This window comes from Oryza brachyantha, chromosome 8 (genome assembly GCF_000231095.2).
Source record: "Oryza brachyantha chromosome 8, ObraRS2, whole genome shotgun sequence".
Taxonomy (NCBI): Eukaryota; Viridiplantae; Streptophyta; class Magnoliopsida; order Poales; family Poaceae; genus Oryza; species Oryza brachyantha.
Window position 1 is genome coordinate 1,507,759 of NC_023170.2, and position 23,985 is coordinate 1,531,743.

At 40.4% G+C, this 23,985-nt stretch overlaps 5 protein-coding genes across 6 annotated transcripts; 1 reads left to right on the forward strand and 4 right to left on the reverse strand.

The window, feature by feature from the left end:
• Positions 1-1,471: 1,471 nt before the first annotated feature.
• On the reverse strand, positions 1,472-2,415 carry LOC121055181. The gene is made up of 2 exons (XM_040527054.1): positions 1,949-2,415; positions 1,472-1,874 (listed from the first exon to the last, which is right to left on the reverse strand). The coding sequence occupies exons 1-2, from the start codon at positions 2,272-2,274 to the stop codon at positions 1,814-1,816; spliced, it is 387 nt and encodes a 128-aa protein (XP_040382988.1). The 5' UTR covers positions 2,275-2,415; the 3' UTR covers positions 1,472-1,813.
• A 3,443-nt stretch (positions 2,416-5,858) lies between these two features.
• LOC102707329 (organelle RRM domain-containing protein 2, mitochondrial-like) lies at positions 5,859-10,654 on the reverse strand. The gene is made up of 4 exons (XM_006659039.3): positions 10,501-10,654; positions 9,228-9,296; positions 9,035-9,141; positions 5,859-6,438 (listed from the first exon to the last, which is right to left on the reverse strand). The coding sequence occupies exons 1-4, from the start codon at positions 10,622-10,624 to the stop codon at positions 6,313-6,315; spliced, it is 426 nt and encodes a 141-aa protein (XP_006659102.1). The 5' UTR covers positions 10,625-10,654; the 3' UTR covers positions 5,859-6,312.
• A 1,650-nt stretch (positions 10,655-12,304) lies between these two features.
• On the forward strand, positions 12,305-16,665 carry LOC121055160. The gene is made up of 3 exons (XM_040526884.1): positions 12,305-12,325; positions 12,807-12,934; positions 14,576-16,665. The coding sequence occupies exons 2-3, from the start codon at positions 12,921-12,923 to the stop codon at positions 16,587-16,589; spliced, it is 2,028 nt and encodes a 675-aa protein (XP_040382818.1). The 5' UTR covers positions 12,305-12,325; positions 12,807-12,920; the 3' UTR covers positions 16,590-16,665.
• Positions 16,666-18,452: 1,787 nt separating this feature from the next.
• Positions 18,453-19,214, reverse strand: LOC102711175 (mavicyanin-like). The gene has a single exon (XM_040526885.1). It carries the CDS (start codon positions 19,212-19,214, stop codon positions 18,624-18,626), a length of 591 nt encoding a protein of 196 aa, XP_040382819.1. The 3' UTR covers positions 18,453-18,623.
• A 1,370-nt stretch (positions 19,215-20,584) lies between these two features.
• LOC102707605 (multiple organellar RNA editing factor 9, chloroplastic) lies at positions 20,585-22,673 on the reverse strand. 2 transcript variants are annotated; one of them, XM_015840304.2, is made up of 5 exons: positions 22,286-22,673; positions 21,537-21,634; positions 21,377-21,442; positions 21,103-21,276; positions 20,585-21,013 (listed from the first exon to the last, which is right to left on the reverse strand). In XM_015840304.2, exons 1-4 carry the CDS (start codon positions 22,615-22,617, stop codon positions 21,104-21,106), a joined length of 669 nt encoding a protein of 222 aa, XP_015695790.2. In that variant the 5' UTR covers positions 22,618-22,673; the 3' UTR covers positions 20,585-21,013; position 21,103. The 2 variants fall into 2 exon arrangements, with proteins under 2 accessions (XP_015695790.2, XP_006659103.2); XM_006659040.3 differs by having other exon boundaries at positions 20,585-21,021; positions 22,286-22,672.
• Positions 22,674-23,985: the final 1,312 nt, after the last annotated feature.

Sequence of the window (23,985 nt, forward strand, 5' to 3'; positions counted from 1 at the left end):
GATGTGTGTGTTACAAGTGTCTACATTTGTATTATGTTTCGCAAAAAAAAGAGAGAAAAACAACCATTGATTTTTTTCAAGATCCAAGCATCAACTTATTTCTAATAGGCTCATATAACGGTAAATAACCTATCGTATAACCCAGTACTACTTTCGTCCTTTAATCTAAGGTCCAGATTCATCGGTAGAATCTCTTATATTAAGACGGAGGTAATCTCTTCGTCCTATAATATAAGTTATCTTGTCATTTAAATTTGTCTCACAATATAAGAGATTTATATCATGAGAATATTTTATTTCACATCAATCAATTTTATATCACTTTATTCTTTACCTATTCCCTCCATCCCAAAATAATTGTACTATTTTAGTTCAAATTTTGAAAATTAGGAAAGTTAAATTATATTGGGATGGGGGTATACTAACTTTTCTACCACTTTATCTCACATCAATAAACTTTTGTACTACTTAATTTTCACACCTACCATATTTTTAAATATGATTTGTACTATGATACATTTTTTTGTAAAAGGGGGCATAATCTCTTATGGAGTAGTATCTGGTTACAAAGCATGAATATTAAATATATAATTAAAATAAAATAAAAGAGAAAATAAAAAGAGACAAAGTTGGCATGGACCCAAATGCAGCCCTAGATAAATAGCTCATTACTTTGTATGAAGCACGGGCTAGGCTTTATAGTCCTGAAGAATTAATTGCTGCAGAATATATATTTAAGGGTTTTGTAATACTAGTAAAAACATTTCAGACTACTCGGGTTTAATTAATGCATGTCCTTCCCAAATGCTCCTTAATTAGATTATGCATCGATATCCATCCTTTCCACGGAATTCTGGTACCGTTATTTCTTGGCTTGTAGCGGAATCACGTGTTTTTAGGGCAACAACAATCATAGCTCATATAGTAATTGTCTGTGCTTTGCTATGGAGAAAAAATTATCATATTATTTAAGATAAATAAAAATATATTTACCCATCGCTTTGATTTAGAGAATATTTGCCTTAACTAATTTTATATGTGGCTATCTATCTAGATTTGTTTATATATATATATATTAAGAAGATCATGTGGCAATTTGTAAAATTAACAACGATAGTAAGTAGGGTAACAGATACACGGCTAACACTACTATCTTCTTTTAAAGAGTTATATATATACACGCTTCTGAGCAAATTTTGTCATATATATCTCGATGCTAAGCCAGCCTTATGAGATCATACTTAAGTCCAAGCAAATATACTTGCACAAAATAATTTATATTCTATTTATCACCACTATATATACACATTAATAGCCATTTTGTACATAACATTTACACACTATGGGAAGAGATGACATTACAAGATCATGCACACATGGTGATGCTATATATCATGAGCAATTTTACAGTTTTCGAGAAGATATCTTTTTTTCTAGTTAAATTTGGTATCTTAGGTATTATGAGGTACCAAATTTTACATTAAAATTTTGATATCTACTCAAGTACCGTAAAATTTCTCAAATATCATATATGCATGCATGCCGCATGCATGTTTACGCTACTACTTACAACGGAACAGACACAAATATATATCGATCTATCAACACACATAATACACATCACATGTACATATATATATACAAGTTAAGCTAGCGGAACAATGTTATTTGATTTCCTGGATTAATTCATGTGTATAAATCCTTAGTTCTGCAATAAGTAGAGAATAATAATCTGTATATATGCTTGATATTCCAGTTCGCCCTGCCACTTTTCGTCATCATCGCCGGCCGCCGCCGCCCGACGCCGCCACGTTCAGAAGAGGAACGCCGCCGGCGCCGCAAACGCCGGCATGGACACCGCCATCTCGATGTGCCTGCACGCACGTACGCATGCATCGATCGATCATCATCTATATGTCGCAAGCTGTGTTCATCGCTACCTACCTACCTGTGTTCATCGCTGTGTGCGCGGGGAAGAACCCTGGCGGCGTCGCGGGCGGCGGGCCTGCCGGCTCTGCAGGCGGCGGCGGAGCGGCCGGCGCGGCCCTTGGCGGCGGCAGCGTCGGCGGCGGCGGCGGCGGTGCTGTACTCCTCGTAGATGTCGCCGAGCGAGGGGCGCCACTGCGGCGAGCCGCCGAGGGACCTGGCCCTCCTCCGCCGCCTCCTGGCCGCGGCGCCTCCGTCGCCGGCGCCGGCGCCCGGCAGCGCGGCGGGCGGCGCGTCGTCGATGGGTCCAGCACGGCAGCCGCAGGGCACGAATGACAGGAGCCTCATCAGCTTCCTGCGCACCCTCCCCTCTATCTTGCCCTCTCTCTCTCTCTCTCTCTCTCTCTCTCTCTCTCTCTAGCTTTCTAGAGAGAGAGAGATGAGAGCTTTGCTTATATTTACAGTAATGCCCTTGGCAGTGGGTGGCCAGGGCTACTACCTGCAGTGTGACAGACATGTTGGTGTGCACAATTTATAGGGTTTGCAGATGTGGCGAATGGCAGAAATGCCCTGGGGTTTATCATGGTAGCTAGGGCTAGATTGGAGAAGTGAAATTGGGTAATGGCATGCATGAAAGGGAACCTATTTTCTTTTCCATGGGAGATGTGTTATAAGAAAGATTTCAGGGCAGGCGTCGGTCTTCCGGGTGTGTTTCTCTGTCACGTGGTGCGGGCAACGTCCATTCTCATCCTTTTGTTTCTGCTTATATTTGTAGATTAAATTTTAAATTTTGAACCTTAACTTTGAAATTGATTTTGGAAGTTTTCACCGAAATTTATTTTACTGTCTTGGCTTTTAGATCAATAAGAATATATATTAAAAGTTTTATTTAAAAATTATTTTTTGTTTGTGAATATAACGTTTGGCTTTTTTTCATAAAAAACCAAATAATCATGCACGTAGGAGGGGATGATAGTATTGGATAAGTTGCATTGTCTTGGTTAGGATTAATGTTCGTGTATGTGTGTTGGAGATTAAATTATTAATTATGTATTTGGTTGTGTTTTGAACGATCTGTTGGCAACCTTCGGAAGGGGATTGGGAACTTAGGAGGAGTTGGAGTGATTAGTAATGGAAATTAATTCTTATTCCCAGTGCCTTCTTTAATTTAAAGATGAGAACCTTTGTGTTTAAGTGAATTAGATTTTAAGTGACCATAGACGATTTAGATTTAACATGTTATACTTGGATAGAAAATTCTCACCCAAATTTCATCCCATCATAGGTATTAAAAAGCTGGAATCCTGATATCTCATAAAACTTCCATCCATCATTCGGACAGGCGACTTGATAGCTCCTTGTAAACTCCTATTCATTTCTAACAATTCCCCTCTACCAAATGCATGGAATGATATATATATATATATATATATATATATATATATATATATATATATATATATATATATATATATATATATATGCATGTACGGGAGCACGAGGTTTCTCGTTTTTCTTTAGGCCTCCTTTGGGTTGTAGGAATTTTAGAGAAAATTGAAGGATTCAATTCCTATAGGATTTGTTTACTATTCACTTCTTTGGTTTGGAGGAAAATGGCATAGGAAATTTTTCTTTGCCCAAGATTTCATAGGAACTTTATAGGAATTTGAACATTCATTAGAAGCTCTTTTTTATTTTGCCTTTGAGAAGTCCAAGGCAAATCAATGCATGTGACTTCAAATAATCATAATATAAACATTCATCAAAGCAACAAAAACTATATTTTATACTTAATTAGCGAGACTCATGTGTGTTATTTATTCATGTGTTCCAACTTCCAAACAACATGCACGATGTTTTTTCTGTATTTTTCAATCATATCTTTTCCATATGCAGTCCTATTATATTGCTGCATTTCCTATTCTCATGTTTTTCATTCATGCGTTCTAAAGGAGCCCTTACTTTATCAGCACGAAGAACTAGAAACTTGCTGGCTCTAATTAATTAATAATTTGACAAATAGTACTAATCTTTAATTTGTAATTCATTTATAGAAAATATATACATGACAGACCAATTATTCTCATTAAGAGAACTGAACACTAGTATTTCAAAATTCATTGAATTCAAAAAAAAAATCATGTTCTTGCTTTCTTGTTTTAGTACTTCAACCTCACATATTCCTCAATCGTACTGGTAAGTTAAATGAACATAATGTGTATGGTAGAGTTTTTTTTTTCATTTGCATATATTACAAGTAATAATTATTCATGCGGGGTTTTAAAGTAAAAAAAAATCGTTTTTTATATTTTGAAAAGAAAAAACATGGCTATAGCCTCTAGAAGGCCAATTAACATTTTTAAGAGCCCCTTCCTAGAGCCAAGATAATATAATACTCCCTCTGTCCCTAGATATTTGACGTCGTTGACTTTTTTATATACGTTTGACTGTTTATCTTGTTTAAATTTTTTTATAAAATATGTAAAACTATATATATATGCATAAAATATTTAACAATAAATGAAATGATATAAAAATAATTAATAATTATGTAAATTTTTTGAATAAGACGAATAGTCAAACGTATATAGAAAAATCAATAGTGTCAAACGTTCAGGGACGGAGGAGGTAGTAAATATCTAACAAGAACCGCACCAGTGATCAGTACTACCACGTTATGGAACGGTTGATTAATTATAATTAATCATGGGCATGCAATGTCTTTTATTAGAAAAAAAAACTTATGCTTTGCAATAAGGCCTTACCAAGGATTGCAAAAGGTACAAAAGCATAATTCAGCTGTTCCTCATCAGGGTTTGGTTTCAGTCCCTATTGACACATTTATTATAAAACAGCATTTAGTTAATAGTAGATAAAGAAAAGAATGGATATATTGGCCCTGACAGAGGCAGCTCCTGATCATCGCAAGCAACCAATCGAAGGCGTCGTCGGCAGCATCACACGTTGCGCGACGGGGTGGCTGCCCTGCGTCGCCGGGCACCCGCATCTCCCCCTCATATCCAGTCAGCATCTTGCTTAACCGTGACAGCAACCCCTGTGGCGACCATTCCTGACAAGCTCAGCCTCAGCACCACCCCCTCTCAAAACTCCCTCGACAGCCGCCTCCGCTCAATGATCGCCGTCGTCGACCTCCGTCGCTCGACGACGAACATGAATCGGGATTCTGATCATGTGGTCAGCGCAATCCGTCCGTCTGATTTTGCTCTTGAGAAGGGTTTTTCACGTAAAACCCCATGGTCGGGTTAATCCTGACGTCAGGGATGGTAGATGGAGCTTCGCCTCAGGAACCGTAGAAGCTTCAGTGTACAAGTGGGCAGATATTATGCTGCCACGGTGCGCGGTGGCGTCGCCGTCGGTGGTGTTGACGACGGCGGTCGCTGCCCGACGCCGCAACGGCGGCCATGGGAATGCGCAAGGAGGCGCCAGCCGGAGAGGGGAAGCATCCAGGGTTACAGGTGGGCAAATCACCAGTGGTAAGAACAAGATGCAGTCATGAACAGTGTAGACTGCATCAGCTGGCACTAGCAATTAAAAAAAATGCATTGTCCAGAAAATAACTCAATGACAATAATGCACAACTGAAAATCTGAGATCAAATACAGGAATAAAATGTGCTCCTGAAATGTCAGATTGTGACTGAAGGAACACCAGTGGAGACGCCGGCATCAAAAGGCAATTGGCACGGCGCCTAGGGCACAGGTGTACCAATGTTGAGAGCTTAGAACAAAACACAGGGAGATGCACAGTGCCAAACCACATCAGGCAAGAAAAGGTGATAAAAAGAAGATGGCAAAATCAAATGCAGTACAAGAGCAGCACGCAATGCATACAAGTGCATGCACTGTTGATCACGAATGAATTGTACTGTGCAGATCAGCATCCATGTCACTGTCCAAAGATGAGGGCTGATCAAGGAAAATTAGGTTGTACCTTGTCATATGTAAACGTGTTCTTATTCTGGGCTACGAGTCATTATCCAGTACATGAGCAGCACATGCCACCAGCTGATAAGGGCTACGACAATTCAAATGAAAGGGTAATAACACCAACACAACCAGCACCTCATGAGTCAGGACAAGCAGGACAGGGGTCATTATTAGCAAAGGTTTGAAGCTGTTTGTGTCCGTTGTGCATTGATAGTAATATTGCTTGGTCCATATTCAGTTTGACAAGTGCTTCTCCATGCGGAAGCCATGGATGCAAGCAAACGACCACTCCAACACGATAAGAATATTGGATCGGAAGCTCCGTTCACACCTGGAACAATATGATATAGATATAAAACTAAATATAGAATCAATAACTTGTCGATCCGCTGTGAGCTCCATAGCCTGATAGAGGGCCCCAAGATTATTGTATCTTCATCTATTGCGCACCCCAGGAACTGGATGGAGGGCCCCATGATTGTTGTGGCTGTGAGTTCATTTCTGGTTGCTGCTGTGGTGGTCTGGGTCTAGCATATTCGGCAAAAATAACCCAACCATCGAGAAACTGCATATAACCAGAGATACGTCAGAAAAACAGCTTTTGCAACATTGATACATTGCAGCTAGGCTCTACAAAAAAAATGACCAAGGATCTTTCCAGTAATTACTTTCAGATCATCCATCCACACCAAATAAAAGCTATATTTTATTGCTTCAATGTGGTAGAATTTAGTAAAGTGGAGGAGGCAATAAGAATTGAGAGTTCAGCCACTCAAGAAAGCACAAATAGCTATAGCATCAGATGTCATGTGGTGTTTCGTCAGATCACTTAACACCCTAAACTATTTTTTGGCACATTTTACAACCCGAACTATTGAAAACGGTTTACTTTACTCCGTAAAGTTATTTCTGTTTTTCTTTTTTGTTTCTCTCTATATAAGTTGTATTTTGCACTAGAATTGGGTAGAATTGATAGGTTCATCACAAGTTCACAACTTACCTCTCAACGTTTTTGAAATTTTTTAATCACTGTTTGTGTAGGTTGAAAGCACTTAATACTGATTTAAACATCATCCGGTCATCTTTTCGCTTTTTCAAGGAAAAAGTCAAACGGCATATTTACAAACGAAAAATAATTTATGAATAAGACTTTTATATACATGTCCTTAGCGATCTAAAAGCCAAGAGTGGAAAATCAACTCCGAATTTAAGGTTGCAAATCCAAATATTGGCTTATAAGCATAAGCAAAAGCAAAAAAATGGGGGTGCAAGATTTTGAAAAGTTCAAACAAGTCATGTAAAAAAATTGAAAATATTTTGGGCCTTTGATAATGGGGCTATCTATGGCTCTAAAGTAATTCATCCTAAAATAAGAATTGCATAAGGAAAAAAAAGTGAAATACTACTAAGCCGTAAAGTGAACCATTTTAATGTTTTAGGGCAGTAAAATGATCTGAGAAATAGTTTAGGGGTAAAATGGACTTCTGTCCGTACACAATTTTCTTATATTATGTATGAAGTATTGCTCTAGTGCGAAGCATTCAACAGTTAATTCTACACATAGACATATAGAGTATCATTGTTAATGAGGACTCACACTGACTATAAAATTTTAGTACCTATACTTCTTTAAAAGACTCAAGTGTTGGTGGTGAGTGGTGAATCTGCCATCAAGCATTAACTGACACGTGGGGTCATGAAGTTGGTAAATTTGTCACCACCTACTCCAACTATCGTCTAACATGTGGGGGCTATTGAACAGAGACTTATGTAGATTATTCATTCCCAAGCTATGGACGAGGAGGAAAAAGCATATTCGGCCTACTCCGTGCAACGCATGGGTATTTAGCTTCGTCTAAATGTAAAACAAAAGAATCAAAGATACACCATAAGTCCAAAATGCAAATCTTATATTAAGATTCTAAATACAGTGCAGAATCATCAGTTCGCTATTTTTCCTGAAGAAATCAGTCCAAATTTCTTTGTTTTCAATAATGTTAATCTCCTATGTTCCTAGCTGCTAAAATTGTCAAAGCATGTCTGGGTCCGATTCATGGTTTTCCAGTTGCAATAAAGTAACAGTTCATAATGATAGCATACACGAAAACAATGTAATTATACTTAAGCATCAAAAGTTTAGCATACACCTTAAAAATTACAACAGAAATTTATCAAGATATCCAGCATCTAGTACAACACAGACAAAATGAGTGCATGAGGTTGATATCTGTGCTCTTACGAATCTTGCACATTGTAGTTCTGGATTATTCACACAAACATTTTTTTAATAACGAACATTTGTTTTGCATTTTTGTTCTTCAGGAGATGAGCACAACAAGAAAGATTATGCGTGGAAAATATATCGGACAGTTCAATTGTGGTGATAGACCATAGGTAGTTAGCAAACTGTGCGACCATAACAAAAACCTTACACATGGATGCGGCTGCCTGCTTGTGCAAAAGACAAACAGCAAACATAAGTGACCACGTTGCTCTCAGTTTATCAGTCTCAGAGGACAAACTGTCCAGCAAAATGTGAAGCTCATGATGTTCACCCCAGAGCATGTCCAAGTTATTCAATAGGACTATATTATTGCAAAGTGAAAATACACTTTAACAAGTATCTGGTCAACTGGGATGCAAATATATACACATCAGTACTGTCAAAATGAGATACTGCACAATTCTACAACATGACACATATTTTCAAACAGTCTGTTGACAAAGGGTGCCGAAGCAGGATCCCTGGACGCTACCCTATTCCATCTTGTCTTGCTTTCTCTGAATTCCACATATCAATTTAGTGCATATACTAACTGGCTATGCTCTGATACAACATAATCAGGGTTTTTACCATTTCCAGGTTGGTTCATACTGGTTGGAAAGAACTGGTATTTTCACTATTTCCAGTGGCAGCCAGTGAAATTAGGAAAATCTTGTATTGTAAACTTTAAAATTAGACATAATAATTAGAGAGGTAGAGTTATATTATATATTCCATTCATTGAATCCTGAGAACCGAGCATTATATAAACAGTAAGAGTTGAACAGACGAGAATTGAGGAAAAAAACACCAAAGCAGCGAGACAAAAGAGGGAGAAATGAAATACAGTATTTGTGGACCCACAACAAATTCTGACTAAAATGCTACGAAAACATACCTTTCCATCCATTCCTTCTATTCCTTTAGCTGCATCTTCAACTGTAGCATACCTTACGAAGCCAAACCCCTTAGAGAACCCAGTGACACGATCTGTGACAACTCGAGCTGCAATTTGAAATCAATTTGGAAGAGAACTGAGTATCTTCAAATATAATGCATGAAAAGAAGGGGTACATTCTAAGAAAACATACCATGTAAGACTTCCCCAAACTTTGCAAAAGCCTCTCTAAGTCCATCTGTTGTTGTACGCTTGCTTAAACCTACAGACAAGGATTATAAGACTCCTCCAGGGATTGTGCACAACACAAGGCTCAACATGCAAGGAAGCATCCAAGGAAAACATTCTGAACTTTCAATTGTAAGACAGTAAAACAGGGAAAGTGGCACTAGCTTTAAGTAGGTACAATAATAATTAAACATACAAGCTGAGCAAGCTTGCACACATTTTGCCACTACAGATAAGGAATTTAGGTAACAAAACTATAAGTCAACAAGATTTAAATGATTTTTAGCAAGTGATTTCTATTTCCTCAGTTTCCTACAGCAAAGTTCATTGTGTCAACATGTATGATCAAAGAAGCAGCAAGTTGGAAAAAGTTTAAGCAGTAAGTGAGAAATGCCAGATACCTGAGACTCAAATGTTTATGTTTATGTAACTAATTCAAAATCAAGTTTCATGAAGAGAAGGTGGAGGGGTATGACAACTACTGTTAAAATAGTCTGGACCAGCAAATCCAGCATTAGGTTACTTTCAACCTAGGATGAAGTATTGCTGGTCCATCAGTCATTCCACTGGCCACCTAGATCTGTCCTATACCCTCCAATCAAAAAGTCAGACTACAAAAAGGAGTAGTCGGGATAAAATTAGCCCTTAAAAGTTCCATCCAGAAACATCAAAAGAGATGTATGCTACTATGCTCATCCAACATCATACTGCGCCTGCCTTTGACGTTAGCTAAATCCACACCATACTTAGCAGCATACCACTATCCAGTACCTATGAGCTCCATTGCTTCGCTTTTGCTTTTGCTTATAAACCAAAATTTGAATTTTAAAACCTAATTTTAGAGTTGATTTTGTGGTTTTTCCGCCGTGATTTATTTTACAACATTTTCCTTTGAAACACTATGAACATGTATATAAAAGTTTACCGATAAATTATTTTTCGTTTGCTAAAAGCCAACTGCTATGTATTTATATGGGCTATTACTACGATCCTATCTCCTGATTTTCCCATCAAGCAGCTTTGGACTCCCGTTTGCAGCTCAGGACCACCATGAGATCTTCTAAGCTAAGCCATCCGGCCATCCCAGGTTCCCTACAGAACAACCACAACAGCTACCTCACCTGACCGCGTACGGCAACCGCCGCGACCACTTCGCCGGTGCCCCCAGACGCGACTCGGCGTAGGCGGTACGAAAGAGGAAGACAAAACGCGCGCGCGCGAGCGAGAGAGAGACGTACCGGAGACGAAGAGGTTGGGGGAGGGGTCGGCCTTGGGGGGAGGGGTCGGCGGCTTCGGCGGGGAGAAGGCCGAGATGGAGAACATGCGCCGGAATCCGGACCTCGCCGCCGCCGCCGCCGCCATCGCCGCCGCTGGAATTGAGGAAGCAATTTGGGGATTCGATTCCTCTTTCTTCGTGGGGTTTATGGGTTTAGGTCATAAGGGTGAAATGACTATGATGCCCTTCTCTGACACTAGCATAAACCGTACTAACTGGATTTTTTTTCTTTAGTTTAAAAGAGTAAATCTATTTCTTTCGGGGGGGGGGGGATTTCTTACTGCATGAATTTACAATTTAATGATAATGTATTTGGCAAATATTATCTCCATACCTTACTTTATATGGTAGAGGTAGTAATGATTAAAGGGTGTGTTTGGTTAACTAGATATTTCTGGATGGGGGATGATTGTCTAGTTTTTTGAAACGTTTAGTTTGCGTGCGGAGCTGGATAGGTTCAACTGGGAAAAGAATATTTCATGAAGATGTTGGGTTAGTGTATTTGGCTAAATTTATCAGAGTTTAACCCCTTCTTAGCATTACCATACATTTTTCAAAGTAATACGTAAATAAACCTATTTAGAAATTTATCTTGAAAATAAATCATATGTTTCGCGTCATACACGTAGGCACGGAGGTACTGCATCTTCGTGATTTGGGGTTTGGCGTAGAGATCCCTGCCACTTGGACCAAATGAAATGAAATATTTAATGTGTAGGATCGTTATAAACTACAGTTACTTGAGATCATTATGATTATCATCGAACACTTTATGGAGCCAAACAAAACAAAACCATTCTAGAAAAATTAGGGGCCCTGTAATGTTGCTCATTGCTTGTATTGAAATTTTTAGGGGCCCTGTAATGTTGCTCACCTCACACATGCCAATCGATGCCCTAGATTGCTCATGCTTTTCCATGTGCTAATTACCTATTCCTTTTGCATGCGTTTCCTAAGCCGGAAAAAGGAAAACTTGCATTTCCGTTTGAAAGAGATGCATGCATTAAAGAACATTTCAGACTGCACTTATGAAGTTGTGCAAAGATGAATCAAGTATGAAAATAATCTAGTCAGGCTTCCAGGAGTTTAAGACCAAAACAGGTTTATTTAAAAAGAAAAAGTCAGTCAGGTAGAATTGAGCCACTGGGAATGGGCGCGGATCAGCGCACGGGTAATCCAAGATTAGCTAATCATAATCAAGATGATTAATGGAGTTTCACTTGATTGGTCCCGTCGAGCAGGTGAGATTATCATTGCCAGACCCAGTCACTAATGTGTTGAGTGTCTCAAAAGATTTTGGAACTGGTCTCATATATGGGCTTAATTTAATCTTGCCATCTTTGACAAGCTAAGTGGTAATAGATTAATTATTAAAATATATAAAACAGATTAATATGATTTTTTTAAAAAATAACTTTTCTATAGAAAAATTTTATAAAAAATACACCGTGTTTAATAGTTTAAAAAGAGTGCGCGTGAAAAACGAGAAAGTTAAGTCAAAATCGTGGGTGGGGAGTTAAGTCAACTGATGCGAGAAGCTTCCAAAATTTTGGAACTCGTCTCATATACGTCCTCGTAGCAGAGGGTCGTGAGTCCTGACCTGCAGCTTCATGCCGGCGTCGCCGCAGAGATGAAGCAGCGCCTCCCGAGGCGGCCGAGCTCGACGGCGGAGATGGCGCTGGAGGCGGAGCAGGCGTCGTAGCCGGCCCGGCCCCTTGGTCACCTCCACCACGTCGTGCGCCGCCGGCGAGTACTTGAACGCTGCAGTGAGATTGAAACCAAACAAGGTCAGTTCTTTCACGTTTTGAATATGAGAAAAAAAATTAATTAATAAATGTCTAGGTTTAAGAAATACCATTTATGAATTTACGAGTATTAGCTGATTTACTAAGGAGTAATTTTACCATCCGTGAAAATATATCAAGAGATACCAAATTTTACATACAAAACGGTGTTCACGTGTTACCTCTCCTTAAAATGAAATGTCTAACTAGCTGCTTCCTCGCAGTTTACTCGCCTGCCTAACTAGCTGTCTCCTCTCACCATTGCATCTTTGAATCAAGCATAAGTCCATTGCCACAAGCAAAGCCAACTAATATGCTTTTCGTTCAGCCCAACCCAAGCAAGGAATCGAGTATGTATGCATGAAAGCTGTCAAAGTGCCAATCCTGAACCTGAAAGCCTCAGTTTCCATGCCCTTTATATAACACATATACATGCATCATCATGAGCTACATATTAACTACATTTTTTTTTCTTTGACCAAAGTTGAAGCTGTCTACGTTATCTCAATCTCACAATAAAACAAATTGAAGCACTGTCTAGACGTCAGTTGATCTGTCGCAAGATGTGGTGTTGAGAAATGCTGCTTCTGACCTACATATGGATCAATACAGGTATTAATATCAATCATTTTCCTTCATAGTTTTTCTGTGTTTTGGTTGAAAGTGTGAATGTGCTGATTCTGTATGGATTGCAATTTGTGTAGCATAGACGTCTTATTTACTTTTAACTTTGCAACATGTTAATATGTATTTTAAGGTGCTCCAACTTACCTGTAAGAGGTATTGATAAATCTTAACCCTTGATTATTTGACATATATTTTGTGTTATAAAAAAATATATTTCCTTCTCTCGAATAGAATGACAGTAAGGAGGAAACATTAATGCACAACAGTGCCCTTTCCAAGCTTATTTGTGCATGCATGCATGTAACAAAAGGAAAATTATTACTGCCATATATGGATACATGCATCCACAGAAAGCAACTAAATTAATACCAGCAACCATGGGGAATGTCTGTTTTTATTTGAAACAAATTAGCAACGTTTCTTTCAAACCTCAAATTTCCAAAAGAAAGTTAATTAAAATTTTGAAGTGGTTATTTATGAATTACTCAAAATATCATAGAATGAAACAAAAAAAATCGAATCAATTTAAAGCATGAAGATTGATATTTAAATAACTTCATATAAACAATTATATTAAGTATAAAATTTAAATATTTAATGCAATTCACCTTATAAATCAAAATATGCACTCATGTTTATAGATAAAAACGGTTTCAAAAATGAAAAAAAATGTCTTCATACATTTTAATTTGAATTTCAATATGGCAAGAAAAAATTTTTTTCCCTATATAGCTTATAAACGAGTATGCATGACACATGCTTATAAATAGCAACTGAAAAACATATTCCTTCCTTTTTTAAATCTATTACCTCCTTAGACGTAAGAGGAATACCAAACGTTAGATCAATGTCACATTAATGGACTAAAATAATCTTGGAGTACCGTAAAAGAACTCACATAGTTAATGTTTCCTCTGGTTTGAGTTAGTAGTCTTTCAGCTCTACAGATGCAGGCAGAAGAGAGAATGGCTCCCATCGTTTTGATTTTTAGAATAAAAAGCGAAAACGCGTTTTCCTAAAAAAAATAATTTACAGATAAAACTTTTATATACGTGTCCATAGCGACTCAAAAGCGAAGGTTATAAAAAACACAATAAAAAACCATAAAATCAAGCTCAAAATTAAGTTTTAAAATTTAAATTTTGGCTTATAAGCAGTAGCATCTGTGAAACGGTGGCGTCCAATGTGCATAAACACTACCGTTTTTGGCAGGCTAATAATAATTTAGTCCGTAATAGTTATATACACACACACAGGATTTGGGCAAACCACACTTGTTTAAACTCTTGAAGTGTGAGGGAATAACTATTAATTCTATCCCAACATGTATACTTTTTTTATAGTGGTGGTAACAATGAATCAGGAACCACACCTTACCTGATTGTAAATTTTGCAAACCACCCGTTGAGCTTCACAGTAGTAAAAAACAAATCAAACTAAGGTGAACATTTGTACATCAAAATTAAGACCGGTAACACATTTCATAGAAAATGTATTCTTATTTATGTAGGGAATACCATAATATGTTTCTTCAATCCCTAGCAAAGCACGTGCATTCAGCTAGTATCTGTAGAATGAAAGAAAAAACAACCATTAGTATTCTCTGAATTGTGTGGTTGTGATCAGGCTGGCAGCTCGCGTAGAAGAGCTATGGAATGAATGGGAGATCCAAGTGTTGGTGCTGGTGAGCTTCTCCCTGCAAGTGTTCCTCCTCCTGTTCTCGGGTACCAGGAAGCGCACAACCTCAAAATTCCTCCGCATACTCCTATGGCTGGCGTACCTGTCGGCCGACACCGTCGCCATCTTCGTTCTTGGCCATCTGACCCTCCACATCAACGGCGGCCTGCGCCATGGCTTGGTGCTCTTCTGGGCGCCGTTCATGCTCCTCCACCTCGGCGGGCAGGAGACGATGACGGCCTTCTCCATGGAGGACAACACGCTGTGGAAGCGGCACCTCCTCGACCTGGGCGTCCAGGTGGGGTTGGCCGCCTATGTGGTGGGCAAGCAATGGCAGGGAGACAACGAGCACCTCCTGGCTCCCATGGTGCTCATGTTCATCTCAGGGACCATCAAGTACGCCGGTAGGATATCGGCACTCATGTTTGTTGCTCAACTGACAAGCCGTGGAGATATAGTTCTCATGATCAACAATAGGCCCCGGTCGTATCAGCACATTACAGATTACAAACATCTAGTTCTTGAAGCCAACAGAAGAATGTTTCCATCCATGGTCTTCCTGTTAGATATAGAGTCAGGAGTGGCATACAGGCATATTATATATGAGTACTTAACAAGAAATCTCCTATCAATAGTGGAGATGGAACGTCGAGTCCAGGTCTGCTACAAACTAACCGAGCTCCAGCTCTCGATGGTGTATGACAACCTGTACACCAAGCTTGGAGTGCATTTCGAGAGGGAGGAATGGCTGAATGGTTGGGTCCTCCAGCTTGTTACATTCGGCTCCACCTTTACAGCCTTGTTTCTGTTTGCCTGGGCTGATATAAGAGGTAATCTCTTCAACTACAACAGAGCTGATATTATTGTGTCTTACATTCTGCTGGGTGGAGGTGTCATTCTAGAGGCACTCTCCATTTGTATTGTTATCTCATCATTTCGGGCAATGGAGGCAGTTGCATATGGGGGAAAATTTCATGACATGATCATCAGCATCGTCAGTCGTGCCCATCCGGAGAGCAGATCACAATGGTCACAGAAGTTGGCACAGTACAGCCTCATCACTGGGTGTATGCAAGACAAGAAGCTGAAAGCTGTTGGGGGTGGTTTATTGGAACGCATGATGCGTGCCACCGGCATCAAACCCAGCAGTACTAACACGACGTCGCATGCCGATGTCTCTTATGAGCTGAAGAAGCTCCTCCTTGACAAATTGTTGCAGGTCGCAGACAGAAGAAACACAGATGATGAATGGGACAGCAGCAAGCTCACCGGCCAATGGGCAAGGTTGGAGCTCCAGAGCAAGATGCAGCTAGAAACCAGTTCGATTGCTCATCTGCAGGAGCTGCTCGGCGACAGCCTTCAGCGTGCCGTCAGTTTAATGTTCTCTGTCCTTACTTGGCATGTAGCGACGGAGATATGCTTCTTCTCTGATGAAGATGAGATCGGCTGCGACAGATCATCGTCGAGAGGCCCAAGTAGATTATTATCTAATTATGTGATGCACCTTTTTGCAACATATAGCATGCACTCTGGTGGTCATGCTGGACGCATTATGCTCCAAAGTGCCCAGAGATTCATCACTAATGACTGCCTGTCACACCGTCAGCTCAAAGGACTGGATCAAAGTGCTGTTGCCAGACTAATAGTTGACGAACTGCAACTTAAAAGACCAGCGGTATCACCATTCCTAGAAGAAAAATTGGTAGACGGTAAGGCTGCATTACTCCTGGCTTTCCAACTTTCGGAGGAGCTGCTTAAGATCGAAGAAGCAAATGATCGATGGGATATCATCATGCTTGTATGGATGGAGATGGTTTGCTACATGGCATTACATTTCTCGGTTGGGTTCCACACTGAACATCTAAGCCAGGGCGGAGAGTTCATAACTCATGTCAAGATTCTGGTACATAACCTGTGCCTTCTACCTTTAACAAATCAAGATTCTACAGTCGCAGGCCACTAATTCTTGGCATGCTTCTCGACCATGATATGTAATGCAAACTATGTAACGTAAGATCATAGTCATGATCAATATTGTGTGATGAACAATTGGCTTGTAAATTGATAGAATTTGGTTTGAAACGGTTATGGTGTTGGTGTGAATGTGTGTGACTAATGTGGGTCAGGTTGCAATATCTGTGCTCAGAAACGGTTGGTTCGTGTCTATGTGTGCAGGTGACTCGAAGACAACTGTGGTCAATGGCTGTTAAGGACCATGACTAAGTTCAGGGAGGAACCGAGGTCTGGATGGTCGGGATGTCATGTGACATGGTTGGACTAAAGTTGTGATTCTCGGAGGTTAATATCGGTCGACGGCAGTGGGATCGTGACTAAGCTCAGCGAGGAGCTGAGGTCCGAACGATCGAACATGCCGGGTGACAGTGTTGAATACGAGATGGCACATGTGGGATGAAATCATAACGGGTTTTATATGTTGCATGTGTAAGCGCCGGAAAAATCGTGAAGCAAATCGGATTAAAATTGAAGTTTAATGGACGAAGAAATAAAAGGAAAGAAAGAGATAGAGTTGCGCTACAGTACCGCGCCGGACTGTAGCACGGTTGGTGTCCTGTACGTGCGCAAGAGAGATCGGGGTCTGTACGTACGTGTACGTATGGGCTTGTTGGCCCGTGCGGCATGGATGCAAGGCACGATCAATTCGGTTTCGACGTGCGGGCGTCCGTGAGCTTTGGAGATAGAGAGAGATTTAATTTTTGTTCAGCGTGGGACTTTGGTTCAGTCGGCCGTGCGGCTGCGAGCGTCGGTGACCGAGTCCGAGTCTGATTGATATATTTATTTTATTATAAATAGGTACCGAGGGGTATGTTCTCGGTGTGTTTTTTGTGAGATTTAGTTGTTGATTTTAGATCGACAATTTTGATAGGAGTGCTGTTGGTGCACTTTGTAAATACCAGTTAAAATAATAAAGTTTAGATATTCAATCTATTTGTTCTGCTTTCATCTATCGGTATTTCTGTGGATCTCGACGATCTGATCTACGGCATAGGAGCGGCGTGATCAAATTAATCTCAGGAGTGACGACATAGGATGACGTTACTAGAGGTAATCGCAGGAGCGGCTAACTCGACATAGGATGACGTTACTAGAGGTAATTTCTACCTTTAGGATGGTGAATCCTAACCATTGATTTATTTTATTTGATTATCTATTGCTAAATAATTTCTACCTTTATTTGATTATCTTTCTTTTGGGTGATATGATATTGACAACGTTGTCCGTTGCTTGTGATAGCTGCTGGGAGCTGTGGGTATGCCAGCTGAATATGTAGTTTAAGGAGACAAGAGATGCCTTACTCCACCTTGTGTTCAAGGTAATTTGATCATTAGCTGAAATAATTAGTGAATCGTTTCTCGTAGAGTTGATTGCCTCACAATTGATATGCACAAGTTAATGCCTCTTCTGAAACACCTGAATCGACATGAGAACAGCAATGCTGTTGCCCTCATGTCTGATTTTTTTTTAAACCGTGATGTCTGAATTTGTTTTAGATGAGATTGAAATTCACATTTAGTATGGATGAATAATCAATAATGTATCCAAAGGCGGATGCAGAAAGGAAAACCTGGCACTTCATTCCTTTTTTTAAGGTGGTACATGAAACGAAAATCAGACTGATGGCATTTTCAGTAAATGGGAAGGTGCATCATTTTGAACAGAAAAAGATGGCTGCTTTGATTGGTTTTGTGCAGTGACAGTTGTGGGTGATATCTCTGAAATTAATCAAGTGACCCTGAATATATATACCTTGGCTTCCATTACTGTCTCAGAAACTAAGCTATTGGTGCAAATTCAGATGAAAGGACAGAATAGAATCCAACAATTAAAATACAGTGAATTAAATTACATTCAACAATTAATTTCATAAGCTAGTATAACAAGCTCCACGAAATTCATCGCAGAAAAAGAATATAAGCATCAATAAATGAAATAAAAATAGAGGGAACAAATCAATAACTCATGCATCCTTGCGATGGCTCTAGTAGAAGATCATGAGACCAGCGGCAATGGCGCCAACGCCGAGACCAACGAGAGATTCCACGGCACCAGCAGACTTGCTAGCCGAGCTCGACGGAGGCACCGGCCGGCCACCGGCCGCCGGTGGCATCGCGCCTGCAGGTGGCATTGCAGCCGGCGTGCCTGCACGAGGAGCCATCGGCGACGGCGCGGTGCTGCCTCCGGTGGCGGCGGCCTCGACCTTGACGGCGAGCTTCATCCCGCCGGCGCAATGGCCGGGAAACCCGCAGATGAAGTAGCGGGTGCCGGCGGCGGCGAGGGCCACGGTGTCGTCGCCGGAGTTGAAGGTGGCGACCGGGCTGGAGGCGGAGCAGGCGTCATAGCCGGCCTTGGTCACTTCCACCACGTCGTGCGCCGACGGTGAGTACCTGAACACGAGCTGGTCCCCGGCGCGGAAGGTGACGGACGACGCCCACTGCGCGTAGTTGGTGCGCATGTCCCACGACCCCGCCGGAGCTCCCACCGTGTAGGTGGTGGCGCCCATCGCCGTGGTCGCAAGCACCGCCGCCGCCATGGCCACCACGAGTACAGCAGCTGCTCTGGCCGCAGCCATGATCGTCGTGAGATTAATTATATCCACGCGTAAGCTTCGACGATGAGGATCGAGACCGATCGAGCTTGTGAATTGTGATCGATGCAAGAACATATTTATAGGTGATGGTTGATTAGGTTAAGCTAAGCTAAGCGCGTGAGGAGGTCAGTCAAGCTAAGTTCATGCAGGGGTTGGTCGGTCAAATGTGTAGTGTTTGACTCGATCGCTCATCACACTCACGCGTGTTACTTGTTCCTAAATTTTTTTCCAATAACATCACATCGAATTTTTAAACACCTAAATAAAACATTAAACATAGATAAACAAAAAACTAATTGCACAGTTATGGAAGAAATCTTGAGACGAATCTTTGGAGCCTAATTAGTCCATGATTAGCCATAAGTGCTACAGTAACCAACATGTGCTAATGACGGATTAATTAGACTCAAAAATTCATCTAATAGTTTATAGGCTAGCCGTGAAATTCGTTTTTTCATTCGTGTCCAAAAACCCCTTCCGACATCCAGTCAAACATTTGACGTGACACTTCTCTCAAAAATTTTCTCAATCTAAACACCCCCTAATTAATTAATTAGTGGTAGGTGTTAGAATAGTCGTCGATTAGCTACCACTGACGAGAAAAACTTTACCTTTTTTGTCTCGAGGATTTAACCATCTATTTTAATTGATAAATCTATAAAAAATGAAAAAGTTAGACCCACATAAAATAGTATTTATATTTTATCATCTAATAATAATAAAAATATTAATCGTAAAATAAATAAGACGAAAAGTTAAATATTATATAAAAAAAATCTATTTTGAAATGGAGGGAGTAACTAGCTAGGCTGCTTGACTTGGTCTGAATCACCCTGGTTGAAAGCATCAAATCTGCATGGATGTGTACTAATATTTAATTGATGGCTTAGTTTGTGGTTCAATGCTATGCAGGAGAAAAAGAGTGCGAATAGAGTAATGTTGTAATATCATAGACTAAATTTGATTTTTTTTAACTTAATTCAACGTTTTAGAAGTTTAATAAGATATTTTCTAAGAAAGTGGTTTTTTAGCTTTTTATTTCTTTATTTTGTTTGGAATTTATAAAGAAAAATCTATTTGCAGCTTTACAACTTTTTAGAAAAAGGAAAAGCTCTAGATAATAGATTTCAAACTGACAAACTATGACATTTTTATATATTTGAAACTTGCACTTTATCCATCGGACGGAAACCATATTCATTTCAGTTACATGGCATATCTACAACAAGTCTTGACATCTCATCACCCCCTTGATATCATGTTAACTGTGGGCTACCATTTCAAGTGAAGAAAATGTTAGTAAAGACAGCAGTGAAAGATCATGGCAGAGCCATTCGCTCATCACATTCACATAGCTTTCAATCTCACTGCGATTCAATGATCCCAAATCGCAAGTCTCAGGTTCATGAGCAGAACAACGTGAATACAATGCCTAAAAAATCAGGTTCAGTTCAAGAAAGTTCACATCGATAAGGATCAACAAATTCCACACAGCTAGGTAGCAGGGTAACACAGAAAAAAAAATCACAAGATATTTGAGTAACATCTTTAGATAGATCATATATGTCTCTGTCACATTCAGAAGTCATTCCACCCAAAATATCAAGAGTGATCCACATGATCCAAAAATTCCAAATCCAGCTGCATGGGTCGCTTGCACTGCTCTGGATGATATTTTGGGTTGAGGAATGGTTTATCTGTCAGAGCTTTCCCGTGTGTGACACCAACTGGTAGAATTAGCTATTAAGCAAGTTCTTTCTTTCCATTACGTAGATGAGTGTCTGCAAAACTGGCATAATAAGGACTTTATTTCTGGATCAATTACATAACAATCTATAGCAAAGGGCTGTTTTTTGGATTGCATTTCTACCTCAGGAAGAGGCTGACTCAGGCTGAGCTGCCTGTTGTCTTGGTCTCCTGCTTGCCGGGGGTCCATCTCTTCGCCTTTCGTACCGCCTGCTTTCATATTTCGATGTCCTCCGCTCTTTTGGTTGGTAGGTCGGGTACGTGCATGGAATTATCTCTCCATTTATGTATTTATCACCTGAATGGTGAAAAGGCAAAAGGTTGAGTTTTGTTTAGTAAGAAGCAATAACAAATTAATTATGCAAATGACCAGCTGCAGAAGATGGTGTTGCACTAACCTCCATAGTCTTTGTTCTTGACATCAATGTAGGAATCAGGGAGTACCCACAGAACACCAGGTAAACCTACCAGTAATTGAAGATTAGTTTGAACCAGGGCAATCAACAAATGCTTGTCATAATTGTTATATACTAAGACAGCCAGTATATTAGCAAATACCCTTGAACTTCTCTGATGTTTCCTCATCCACAGTGCACTGGAACCCAGTGTAGGTGGTTGTGCTGAAGGCGTACATGTTCTTCTTAGCCTCCTCCATGCTGCAATTATAAACATATGCTCAGGATAGATGCCGAAATATTTTGCTAATGTAGCTTATCAAGCAAATGAACTAAAGGCCTTGTTCATACTAGATACAGCACTGATGCTAAGTTCACTTATGTGCGGCGATCACCAAACATTGCTCTAAACAAATAAGCAGCCACCCCCTATGTCCACAGCTCCACGCTAGACCTCTTAATCCTTGTCAATTGTCAAGCACACACGTGTTGTGCGACATATCAACATGTCTACCATTCTACTAGGCACTTGTTCTTCAACGAAATACCGTACCAAAATTTGCATATTAACTTCAGAAGGATGAAACTAACTATGGAATCAAACCAAGGTAAAACCTTTTACACCTCCAGCACAAAATATGTGCTCCACCATGCCCGTTTCAACTATTACACTTCACCAGAAAAACCGGAAGTGCTTTATCTTGACACAATTGGCTGGGTTTCAATAAAACTTCTATTATCTAAGAAAATTACAACTGAAGCAACATTTTTGCTCGAGCGAGAATGAGACAATATTTCTCCCGAGAAATCCAGATTGCAGCTCGGCCAACTAATGAGCCCTCGCAATTAGGAACCAACCAACTAGGTTAATCAAAGAAAGCTACAAAGCGATGATGAGGAGGAGATTAGGACCTGCCGAGGACGGTGGCGAGGGTGTTGAGGTAGGTATCGATCATCTGCTCCCGCGTGGGGGCGGGGTCCTTGGGGAACTCCATCACGATCAGCCAGTGGTTGTAGTCGCACCCAGGGAGCAGTATCGTCTCCCTCTGCTCGCTCCCCGCCCCCGCCACCACCGGCTGCCTCGCCTGCCCGCGCCGCGCGCCGCGCTTCACGAGCGACGGGAACGCCACCCCAGAGCGTGGGAAGAGCGCGCAGGAGGAGGAGGAGGGCTTCGGCGCCAAGGCGAAGGCGAAGGCCTGCGCCGCGAGGAGCGTGGCGGCGGCGGCGGTCGGGAGGGAAGCCATGGAACTGGAGTGAGCGAGCAAGTGAGGTTTACGGGTTGGGGATAAGGTGGGAAGAGGAAGAAGAAGAAGAAGAGGAGAATAAAAGGGAAGAAGAAGAAGATATTTTCTTATTTTTGGGTGAGGGTTTAAGCCTACTCTTATGTGGGCCGGGCTTTTTCCCTGGGCTGGGTTAATGGGCCGAAAGTGAAAGGGCTTCTTTTATATGTGTATATATAATTAACAAAAATAAATTTTTGTTGAAAAAAATCACAAAACTAGATCGCAACGCCCAGGCAGTGGGCGATATATATATAAGGCCACTAGCTAGGTGATATACTTGATGCGGCAAACGTCCATGAATGCCCCATAGCAAGCCGTAAACGCTTAAGAGAGAAGAGGATGTTGATTTCACAAGCAGCCCTTTAACGCCCTGACGAGTGTTTTATTCACTCTTAGGAGTCGTCTATAAAATTGCACCTTCTCTCCCCACTCATAAGCTGGAACATTCTATAGGTAGCTAAGAAGGCCGCCTATAATTGTGGCAAGCATGGTTAGCCTCCATTCAACAGCCACCAATGGATATTTGCCATGTCAAATATATAGCCCAACTAGTATGCGTTTTATATATATCATCCATTGGCTAGATGTTGGGGTTTAGTTTTGTATTGTTTTAAAATAAAAATATATTACTATTATTATACAAATATATAAATAAAATTCTCTTATATGGGTTTAGCTAGATGATGAGGTTGACTACAGATCAGAGATGCAACAGTTTGGCACTCATTTGCCGTGTCTGTCGGTGTTGAAGGAACGCGTTCAGTAGCTTCAGCCATCAGCTTTAAGATCCTGTGGGCGGAGGTTCATTCCATTGTGAATTTTGGACCTATGGATCCACTGGTTTTTATTATTTTTTGAATCTTTTTTGAATTTTAAATTAATTCATCTTAAAATTTATTTTCAAATCTGAAACCAGGCGTGACCAAATAACACTATCAATAAGTTCAGATTTAAAAATAAGTTTTGATAGAGTTTAGTATTCAAACTAAAAAATAAAAATGCTCTGTCAAAAAAAAAAGTTCAAAAAATATTTAAAAAATCGCATCCAATCAGAAACATTCAGTTCTGGATTCTGGAAAGCAAGGGGCAAAAATCAATGCTGTTTCCTTTGTTTACTGTTCCAATGATGCAGAAGAAGCTTCTGCTGTCTTTGGATGACAGATTCTTGCAGGTTTGCAACTAATCAGCAGCAGCTGTGCATTGCATGGTGGGGCTTGATATGGTATCTGGTGCACCAACTCTTCCTTCCATCTGCTTCCTTGCCTGCAACTCACTTATATACATCACTAGCAAATTAAGCATGAAATTTTTTAAAGCATTGTATAGTGA